Source organism: Chiloscyllium plagiosum, chromosome 15 (assembly GCF_004010195.1).
Source record: "Chiloscyllium plagiosum isolate BGI_BamShark_2017 chromosome 15, ASM401019v2, whole genome shotgun sequence".
In the NCBI taxonomy this organism is placed as follows: Eukaryota; Metazoa; Chordata; class Chondrichthyes; order Orectolobiformes; family Hemiscylliidae; genus Chiloscyllium; species Chiloscyllium plagiosum.
This window is the reverse complement of record NC_057724.1, coordinates 35846046-35857686: the sequence shown is the minus strand read 5'-3', so window position 1 is coordinate 35857686 and position 11641 is coordinate 35846046. Positions and strand designations below refer to the sequence as shown.

The 11641-nt window shown below is 40.4% G+C and overlaps 1 protein-coding gene across 2 annotated transcripts in view; it reads left to right on the top strand.

Annotated features, from left to right (window-relative positions):
• Window positions 1-11641, top strand: part of LOC122557232 (protein Shroom4-like) — a 145885-nt gene that overhangs the window by 16481 nt on the left and 117763 nt on the right. For both annotated transcript variants that reach the window (XM_043704696.1, XM_043704693.1), the window contains exon 2: window positions 1723-1874. In XM_043704696.1, the coding sequence (XP_043560631.1) occupies window positions 1723-1874 (152 nt within the window). The remainder of the gene's footprint in view (window positions 1-1722; window positions 1875-11641) is intronic.

Genomic DNA, 11641 nt, shown 5'->3' with positions numbered 1-11641 from the left:
TCTCTTTCCTGCCTGACAGGTACATACATATCAAGGACACGTCGTATCTGTTCCTTGAAAAAGTTCCACATTTCAACGGCATCCTTCCCTGACAGCCTATGCTCCCAATTTATGCTCCTCAGATCCTGTCTTGCAGCATCGTATTTACCCTACCCCCATTGTAAAACCTACCCTGTTGCATCTATCTCTCTCCATAACCAAGGTGAAAGTCACAGAATTATGGTCCCCATCACCAAAATGCTCACCCACTAACAAACCCATCACTTGTCCCGGTTCGTTACCAAGTACCAAATCCAATATGGCCTCCCCTCTGGTAGGACAATCTATATACTGAGTTAGAAAAGCTTCCTGGACACACTGCACAAACACTGCCCCGTCCAATCTACTTGATCTAAAGAGCTTCCAATCGATATTTGGGAAGTTGAAATCGCGTATGACTACTACCCTGTGGCTTCTGCACCTTTCCAAAATCTGTTTCCTAATTCCTAATCTGTTTCTCCACATCTCTGCTGCTATTGGGGGCCTATAGTAAACACCGAACAAGGTGAAATGCTACTTTCCTAAATCTGACTTCAGCCCATACTACCTCCAAAGGCAGATCCCCCTCGAACTGCCTTTCTGCAGCCGTTATACCATTTCTAATTAGCAACGCCACACCCCCTCCTTTTTTACCAACCCCCCCCCCCCCCAATCTTGCTGAAAGATCTGTAACCAGGAACCTCCAACAACCATTCCTGTCCCTCTTCTATCCACATTTCCGTGATGGCCACAACATCGTTATCCCAAGTACCAATCAACACCTTGAGTTCACCCACCTTATTTCTGATACTCCTTGCGTTGAAGTATATACACTTGAACCCATCTCTGTGTCTGCAAGTATTCCCTGTCAGTGCTCCCTTCTCCACAGCTTCCCTACATTCTTGGACATCCTGAAAAACAGCTAACCTACTTGCTGGACTACAAGTCCGGATCCCATCCCCCTGCCAAATTAGTTTAAACCCCCAGAGAGTGCTAGCAAACCTACCAACCAGAATATTGGTGCCCTTCTGGTTCAGGTGCAACCCGTCCTGCTTGTACAGGTCCCACCTTTCCCAGAATGCAGTCCAATTGTCGAAATACCTGAAGCCCTCCCTCCTACACCATCCTTGCAGCCACGGGTTCAACTGCACTCTTTCCCTATTCCTTACCTCACTGTCACGTGGCACTGGCAACAACCCAGAGGTCACGACTCTGTCCATCCTAGCTTTTAGCTTCCAGCCTAACTCCCTGAGCTCCTGAATGACCTCCCCACCCCTCTTCCTACCTCTGTCGTTGGTGCCAATGTGCATCACGACTTCTGGCTGCACACCCTCCCCCTTAAGAATTCTGAAGACACAGTCCGAGACATCTCGGACCCTGGCACCCAAGAGGCAACAAGCCATCCAAGAGTTTCGCCCATCAATCATCATCCAGTTATAAATATCACTTATGTGCAAATGGAGCGCTGTAGATTATTTGACAATGGTTGGACTGTCTTGTCAATAAAGAAATAAGATTGAACCTGTGACCTTCCTCGATGGTGCGTGTCAGCACCTTTAAAAACTTTTGAAAGGTATTGTAAACTGCAGATTGCTAATTTAAGTCAAATAACTAATATTGTAAAATTATTCAGCTGCACTTGTTTATTTCAGTTGCAGTTGTAAGTTGTAGCACTCATTTGCAATTCCTAAAATATCCTTTCAGATTGAGGATGGAGGCAAAGCTGCTTTATCAAGAAAACTACAGGTTGGTGATGAAATTGTAAACATCAATGGCTCCCCATTATATGGCTCAAGGCAGGAGGCACTCATCCTCATTAAAGGATCTTACAGGGCATTGAAGATGGTGGTGAAACGGTAAGGAATAATTCTATAATTATCAGAAAACCACAACAAATTCCATTCTGTTTCAGTGAAATTATCAAATTTGAGTTCACTGAGAAATAATTCCTTTGAATTAATAGAGATGGACATATACCTTCTGGACAGATAAATGTGCTGGTTGTCATAGTGTGTACATAATTTTGTTTTATGAAGCTCCATTTCACTGATGAATGGGGCCAATAATTTTGGGTTTCTGCTCTTCCACTAGCTCTGCACTACTTGCATGCCAACACATGTTACTCTTCCTCCACCACTTTCCAGCTCACTCACTCAACCCTGCTACTGACCCACAAGCCTGTGGCTACTCTGGGTAGTTTGCTCGTGCCATTGATCAGCATTTAATCTAACTTGACAAACCAGGCAGGGGTACAGGAATCAGAATGGCTTAACTTTGAAATGGTACAATGTACACAAAGAACTGGGAGAAGTGGATAATCAAGGTTTGTGTAAAGATTTGTAGCTCAGGTGCCAATTGTCGTAGTTGTGGGTATGTTCACCGAGCTGGGAAGTTCATTTGCAGATTTTTTTATCCCCTGTCTAGGTGACATCTTCGGTGCTTTGGAGCCTCCTGTGAAACACTGCTGTACTGTGTCTTCTGGAATTTATTTGGTTCCATTCCTGCTACTTCCAATTCTGGTTGTTCATTGTAGTGGCCAATATATTGGGTCTAGATCAATGTGCTTGTTGATGGAGTCCGTGAATGATTGTCATACTTCTAGATAATATTAGAAGAATACTAAGATTAAAAAATAGCATCAGTATAAAAGGGACTGTGGTAAGGCCCAAATTAGTTTTATATCGATGCGGACAAAATGACAGGGTGTAAGCTGCAGGGGTGGAAATGGGAGAATATAATGGTGATTCCCAGAAAGGTCCAGTAGGTACTCCTCAATACAAGATGTTTGGAAGGTAGGAAAGATAAGGAGAAGATGGCAGCATTGATTAAGTTGAATATTAGGACTCTGAGAATATCCTGGAGAGGTCAAGGACGAAATCTTTTTGTTAACGAATAATAAAATCTCCATTACATTCTTAAGTAGATGTGCAAAAACTGGAGAGTAGGGATGGTTGCAATCTAATGAACCCTATTTAGACTGGAATTGCAATCATGTAAAGGTGAGGAGGAAGAATTTGAGGTGTTCAGTGAGTGGGAGACATTGCTGCATCTGGTTTATTTGAATGGTATGGGTGAAATGCATACATGTTAGTGAGGGAATATTTGGCGATAATAATCTTGGTATCATAAGATTGAGATGAGCAAAGGAAATGGCCAAGATGCAAACCAGCATAAAATAAAAAATTAGGATTGAGAACAATTGAGCTGAGATACATTGGAATCAAAGATTGGTAGACAAAACTGTACAGGAGCGATCAGCTACCTTTTTTTAAAAGAGGAATTGGTTCAGGGAGAGTTGAGGTACGCTCTCAAGTGGGAAAGGTAAGAGAAACAAATTCAAAGCAGTCTGGCTAACAGAAGGAATAGGAAGTAAAGTGAAGAAGATAAAGTGGGCGTATGCTCAATGTAAATTTGATTAATGCAAGAATGAAACAGGTTGAATACAAAAATATTCCAAGAGGAGTGAGAAAAATAATAAGTATCAAAGCAAGAATAGGAATATAGACATGACATTACCCACGTTGAAATCCAAAAGTTGTCATCAGCATTTTGTATCATATTCTGGATTAGTGGTGCTGGAAGAGTACAGCAGTTCAGTTCCGGGAAACGTCAATTTTACTGCTCCTCGGATGCTGCCTGAACTGCTGTGCTCTTCCGGCACCACTAATCCAGAATCTGGTTTCCAGCATCTGCAGTCATTGTTTTTACCATTTTGTATCATATGTCATATCATCTTATAATCAGCAATCCATTTGTTTGCAAATCCCTCTATTCTTTCTCTCGATTGCTGACCCAATTTCCATGTACTCTGTTCATTCCCCCTCACCCCCAACCATAAACATAAGTACCACACTTTGGCATCTACTTTCAGTTCTGACAAAGGGTCATTGAACTCAAAATGTTAACTCTCTTTCTTCCCACCAGACCTCCAGAATTTATCTAATAGTTTCTACTTTGATTCCAAAAGTTTTTTTTAATTGCTTTTGGGATGTGGGCCAGCGTTCATTGCCCCATCCCCAGTTGCTGTGATAAGCTGCCTTCTTGAATGGTTGCTGTCCATGTTTTTGCCATTGCCATTTTAATGTCAGGAGGTCTGTCTGTTTATGTTCCTTTTTTCCCTTTCTTGCAGTTGATAGAACTGAATAGCTTGCTAGTCAACCTCAATGTTGTGGATCTAGAGTTGCATATAGGCCAGACCAAGTAAGGGTGGCAGTTTCCTTCCCGAATGGCATTAGTGAAGAGATGCATTTCTCCTGACAATCAACAGTGGTTTAACTCCAGATTTTGATTGAATTCAGATTCTGCCATTTGCCGTGGCAGGATTAAACCTGGGTCCTGTGCATATTACCTGACTGAATTAATGGTCTAAAGATAATACCACTAGACCATTGCCTCCCTGATGTGTATGAACAGTAAAACAAGGGGTGCAGTTAATCACATAGCAAAGGTTGATTTTATAAATGGAGCCAAAAGGCATGGTTGAGATACTTAATGAGTAATGTGCATCTGTCTTTACTGAGGAAGAAGATGTTGCCTGAGTCATAACGTTAAAATAGATAATTGACACATGAGCTAAGAGTTACTTCACCAAGATTGGATTAGATGCATTCAAGGCTGCTAAGGAGATAAAGGGTGAGATTTGTTTAAGTGTTGAAATAAGCTTCTAATTTCATGCAAATGCAAATGTTCAAAAATGAGTGTAAAGATAAGCCCAGTAATAACACAATGGTTAATGTAACTACCACAATAGTTTTAGAAATTTTAGCAAAGTTTTAGAAATATTTAAAAGTATTTTCTAATCGATCTATTCCGAGAAGTTATCACAAACCTGGGACTTGAACCCATATCTCCTAGCTCAAGGGCAGGGACACTACCACTATCCAACAAGCAACCTTAAAGTTTTAGAAACTGTTAGAAAGGAGATTATTAACAGTCACTTAGACAAGTGTGGTTTGATTAATGAAAGTCATCATGGATTTGGTAAGGGCAAATTGTGCTTAACAAATTTGATTGAGATGTATGACAAGGCAGCAGAGGCGATTGATGTGCTTTACACAGACTTTGAAAAGACATTTGAAGTACCACATAACAAGCTGGTCAACAATGACCATGGACTGGTTTCAGAATCTCACGTTGAACTAACTAAATGATCTGTTTAATACAATTGCAGATGCTGGAAATCTGTAACACAAAACAAAAATTGCTGGAGAAACTCAGTAGGTCTGGCAGCAGCGATATGGAGAAAACCGTTAGTGTTTTGACGCTAGTGACTTCTTCAGAAACATTGGGAAATGTAGTTCCTTGTGGATGTTGGGCAAGCACCAGATTAGCTGTGTATTTGAATATCGTTGGTATTTCTTGCCCAAGCATTCTGAAGAAGAGTCACTGAACTCCAAATGTTAACTTTGTTTTCTGTCCACAGATGCTGCCAGACTTGCTGAGTTTCTGCAGTAATTCCTGTTTTATATATTAGAACATCTATCAAGCAAGGTTTCATTCTGGGATATGTCTTATCCAATAGTAGTATCAGCTGATATCATAACAGTTATAATAAGGATATGTCAGCTTTGTTGCACAGCATTTGTTTCAGCAACTTGTTACAATGTATAGTGACGTCATGTGGACTCAAATCTATAACTTATTTTTATTCACTCATGGCACCCATGGGCATCATTAGGTGGGCCAGCCCCTAGTTGCCTTTGAGAAGGTGGTGGTGAGCTGCTTTCTTGTGCTGCTGTCATCCATATGCTGTAGATTAATCCAGGAATATGCTATTAGGGAGAGAATTCCAGGACTTTGGCCGTGACAGTGAAGGAATGGTGAAATATTTCCAAGCCAGAATGGTGATTGCCTTGGAGGGGAATTTGCAGTTGATGGAGTTTACATCTATCTGCTGCCCTTTTCCTTCTAAGTGGAAGAAAGTGATCATGAGCCTCGAAGGTGCTGTCTAAGGAACTTTGGCAAATTTCTGCAAAGCATTTTGTAGATTGTGCACAGTGCTATTTCTGAGCATCTGTGGTGGAGGGAGTAGATGCTTGTGATTGTGGTGCCAATCAGGTGGGCTGCTTTCATTTGGATGGTGTCAAGCTTCTTGAGTGTTGTCGGAGCTGCTGTCATCCAAGAAAATGGGGAGTATTCCTTCATATTCCTGAATTGTGCCTTGTAGGTGGTGGACAGGCTTTAGGGAGTCAGGAGGTGAGTTACTCACTGCTGTATTCCTAGTCTCTGACTTGCTTTTATAGCCATTGTATTTAATGGCAACTCCTGTCGAGTTTCTGATCAATGGTAGCCCTAATGTTGTTGATCATGAGGGATTCAATAAAGGTAACATCATTTAACTCAAGGGGCATTGATTAGATTGTCTCTTATTGGAGATGGTCATTGCCTGGCATTTGTGATAGATTTTACATGCCACTTATCATCACATCCCTGGATATTGTCCAGATCTTGTTGCGCTTGAACCTGGACTGCTTCAGCATCTGAGGAATTGTGAATGGTGCTGAACATTGTGCAGTCATTGCTACACTTCCCCACTTCTGGCCTTGTGATGGAAAGATCATTGATGCAGCAGTTGAACATGATTGGGCCTAGAAAAATACCCTGAGGAACTTCTGCACAGATAATTGACCTCCAACAACCACAACTATCTTCCCATGTGCCAGGTATGACTCTAACTGGTGGAGAATTTTTCCCCTGATTCCCATTGGTTCCATGTTTGCTAGGGCTCCCTGATGGCTGTAATGAGGTCAGGAGATGAGTGCAGAGTGTGGTGCTGGAAAAGCACAGCAGGTCAGGCAGCATCCAAGGAGCAGGAGAATATACATTCTGATGAAGGGCTTCTGCCCAAAACGTCAATTCTCCTGCTTCTCGGATGCTGCCTGACCTACTGTGCTTTTCCAGCACCACACTCTCAACTCTGATCTCCAGCATCTGCAATCCTCACTTCCTCCCAAGAGATGAGTGGCCGTAACAGAACCTGAACTGGGCGTCACTGAGCAGGTTATTGCTGAACAGGTGTTGTTTGATAGCACTTGTTGGTTACTCCTTCCAGCACTTTCTTAATGGTTGAGTAGGCTGATGGGGTGGGAATTGGCCAAATTGGATTTGTCCTGCTTTTTGCATACAAGACATACCTGGGTAATTTTCCACATTGTTGGGTGGCACTGTGGTTAGCACTGCTGCCTCACAACGCCAGAGACCCGGGTTCAATTCCCGCCTCAGGCAACTGTCTGTGTGGAGTTTGCACATTCTCCCCGTGTCTGCGTGGGTTTCCTCCAGCTGCTCCGATTTCCTCCCACAGTCCAAAAATGTGCAGGTCAGCTGAATTGGCCATGCTAAATTGCTCGTAGTGTTAGGTGAAGGGGTAAATGTAGGGGAATGGGTCTGGGTGGGTTGCTCTTCGGAGGGTCGGTGTGGACTTGTTGGGCCGAAGGGCCTGTTTCCACACTAAGTAACCTAATCTGAAAACCAACAGATTGGTAAGGATAAGGTCAAGTATGTTCTTCTCTCTTTTTGGTTCTCTCACCACCTGCCACAGACCCGATCTAGCAACTATGTTCTTGAGGACCCAATCAGCTGCTGCTGAACCACTCTTGATGGTGGGCATTGAAATCCCCTACCCAGAGTACATTTTTCACCTTTGTCATCTCCGAGCTGCCTCCAAGTGTTGTCCTACATGGAGTACTGATTCACCACATGGGGGAGGACAGTATGTGGAAATCAACAGGAGGTTTCCTTGCCCATCTTTAATCTGATGCCATAAGATTTCATGGCGTCCGGATTCGGTCACGACTCTCAGGGCAATCCCACTGTGCCACCATTTACATTGGGTCTGTCCCTAGTCTGAGATATAGTCATACTCCATAATCATTCCTGTTGCTTCATTAGTCTGTGAGACAGCCCTCCTAAATTTGGCACTAGCCCCTCAATGTTGGCAAGGAGAATGTTATAGGCTTGATGGGGCTGTTTTAGTCTTTGTTGTTTCCAGTGCCTAGGTCAATGCTAGGTGATTCATCAGCTTCTTTTCTTGAGACTTGTTAGCAACTGAATGGCTTGCTCGACCATTTCAGAGGACAGTTGAAAGTCAACCAGTTGCTCTGGGTCTGGAGCCTCATGTAGGTTAGATCAGATTGATTTCCTTCCCTGGGTGGGTTTTTCTGACAATAGTTTCATGGTCATCAGAAAATTCTTAATTCCAGATTTTTATTTTTATTGCATTGCAAATTCCACAATCTGCCATAGCAGGATTGGAATCTGGGTCCTCAATCCAGAAATTAGCTGAGTTTCTGGATTAATACCACTGCCATCACCTGCCCTTTGACAAAGCTGTCTTTCTTTGTCATGAGTAGATACTGAATGGAAACCTGGGAGCTGATGATGTAAGGCATGAATTTGTTGATAAGTAACTTTTTATATTCTATGAGTTAATTGTGGATATGAGCTCCTTACTTGGTCGTCCCAGCTACTTCTTACATATTGCTAGCTATGTGATCAGGTATGCAGACTGATCTTTTAAATCTAGCTTATACATTTCTATACCCTGTCCACTGTACCATTTTTAATGGCAGAACTTGAGCCACAATCCTGCTGCACATTGGAATTAATTTACAAAATCCACATTCCTTATTACTTCTCCCTACCCTTACATACCCACATCTCCATTTCCTGCACTGTATTCTCTGATTTCTGTCAATTTGGCTTGGGCTTTCATCAGATGAAAGCAGCTACATGAGCTTCTACCTGGGATTTGCCAATTTTGTTTTTAGCAATTTTGAGCAACTCATTTGACATTGAGAAATCAGTAGTTTCTTGTTTGTAAGTGAATTGTCTAGATAATGCAAAATCATATTAGCTTACAAAACAATTATTGTTCTGAGTTGTTGATAATTTTATATTTGTCAACTCTGGTAAAGTGCTGCAGAAAATGTTTGTAAAGGACCAGTGATAATGTGTTATGTTCAACAGGGGGCCATCTACCACAACTAAAGAGGGTTAACTGGCCTAGGTGCAGTGGTGGTTCTCGGTATTTGCTGATGTTTGTTTAATTATGTTTGGCAGTTCTCATCAAATCAGCAAATCCTTATTTTTGACATTTTCTCTTTAATAGTTTTGAAGGTTTCTTGTTCATTCCCAAAATGACCCATGGGTATAAATAATTCTTCCATGTAATACTGAATGTTGATTTATGCTCAGTGCTGCATTTGCCAGTTTTAGTCCCAACCACAATTTGGAACTGATTACAATTGACTTCTCTGTCCTAGGCTAACAGGAGAAAATTAATCAGGTTTCTAATCATTGTCCAGCGACCTCCATTGGAAAGTATGTGTTTTTGTGGATGTTGGGTAAGAACTGGATTAGCTACAGTCTGCTTGGCAATTGAACAACTTAATAGTTTTTGCCCAGGCTGTTGCATAATTGGCAACTTGTGCCTCTGGAATTATACCCAGCACTTTGAAAAAAGAAGCTGAGATAACTGGGGAAAGGAAAAAAACTATTTTTTTGCTCCTGATCTAGTTCAGGTTGAAGGTTCTAGTTTTTTTTTAATCTTCTCAAAAACAACTATGCTATGTACTCTTGGACCGAGGTCATACAGTCTCTTGTAAAAAGGAAGTAGTTACCTGATGGAGGAATATTTTAAAAATATGGAGAAGAGCAGGACTAGACCAGGTGGTTTGTGAAGAAAATGATAACCAAGACTTCAGTTATTAAATATACTTTCTTTTTAAAAAGTCATGACATTCTAAAAGTGTTTACAGGTGAAACTGCAATCTGTATACCATGATAAAAAGAGCTTCGGTGACATTTGCACTGGGATACAGCCCAGTCAAAAGTAAGTGGATAATTGCTTTTTATTCAGTTTATAAATGGATTTTGAGCATTTTCAGATGTAAATTGGTAATACCTTTGTTAGCTATTGTCAGGGGGACAGTTTAAATAAAATATGAAAATAACTTTGAAATGAGGCATAAAGTGAGGTGTGGCATTAGTAGTTAAAAGCTAAATTATAGGTACTTCTGTAATGTATGGATAAGCATCTTTGCCAAAAGTAGAAATAGTGATTAGTGTTTTGTTGAGAATCTCATCTATGGTGTCTTGGAGGGGCTATTACCTCTGCAATTTTTGATTCCACTTGATTTTCTAAAGCTGACTGTTTTGCATTCATAAAATTTCATACTTTGAAAATATTTGTGCATTGACTTTGAGTTGTGTGCTAGTGAAAAGACTGTGCACTCAAGTTCAATTATTGAAAATCTTTAATTGCAGTAATTGTATGAGTAAATGTATTTGGGGAAAACTCAACCCTATTTCTATTTGTTGTGCCTGTATTGTGCAAAGCAGCCCATATTGTGGCACTGTATTTGCATGCTGATTCAAAGGTTAGTTGGTGGAGAAAGTGGTAAAAAGTTGACATGACCATGAGGGCATTCTTATATGATAGAGTTCATTTTTCTAGGTGACAATAGATGCTTGTACTTAAGCACGTCTGTTGAATGTTGATGCCTGATCCAAGATTGCTACAATGCCTCATAGCCAATTGCTGAGATCTTGTGACCTTGATATAAAAATGTGAAAACTAAATAATTATATTTGTGAAAAAATTAAACAAATGTGATCTATCTTCAGAGACCGTGTATGACTGTGTGTTTTTCCAGCATATTTAGTTTATGTTTCACACAATATTGCTTTTTTAAAGTGATTTTAGTTTCTTGTGCTGAAGGTTGCTTTCAAATGCAGTTCAAAATCTTTGCCTATTATTAAGAATGCTGTCAGAACCTTCAGGCAAGTCCACCACAAGGTGAGTAAATTGTAAATTAACATAACCCATTTAGTCACCTTTTTTAGTTTGTGGTATTTCAAGTTAAAGCAGTCGAACCTTTGTTTAAACATTCTAATTGCTTAATTACAAACTATGGATTTTTTGAGGATAAAATGATTATGAACAAGAAATTATGGAAATATTAAAATAAGATAGAAGCTTCTAAAAAGAAACTCAATTAGTCTCTGGTATAGTGTGTTGCTTACAATCCTTGTTGCTGCAGAGAATTGGTTGACATTTAAAGTTAGATTCTGCAGCTGTGATGGTGTTGTAGTTGAATGGGTGGTGTTTTCTTTTAAGGGTGAGTTCCTCAAAACAGAAGATTTTGGAAGGAATTCACAATTCCTTGATCTAAGTCAATTATGCTGAGCTCCTTCTTACGGTTATTCCTTACATTTTCTGTTTCTTTGTAAAGTTAAAACTCTCACATATTTCATTGTATTGTGATCCCAGTTGTTGTTATGACTAGATAAGTCTGCTCCTAGACTGATATTTGATTTGATAGAGGTGATTTTTCACTGAAACAGCATGCATTGCTGCAGATCATTCTTTTGTTTTCCTCTGGGTTTAGAATAAAATAGAAGTTTATGCAAAAGATAAGATTAAAATAAACCAAATTTACAGTTTTGAAAGATTTCTAAATATACAGTAGAAAACATATTTTCATCTGTTCCAGCAGCATCCCTTTAAAGTATCCAAACGCCAGAGAAAAATTCCTTCTCTATCAAATCTATAAGTTTGATGTAACTATTGATTTTAATTCCCAGTGTTGAAAATCTCAATAGCCTCTTCACGCAACTAAGCTAA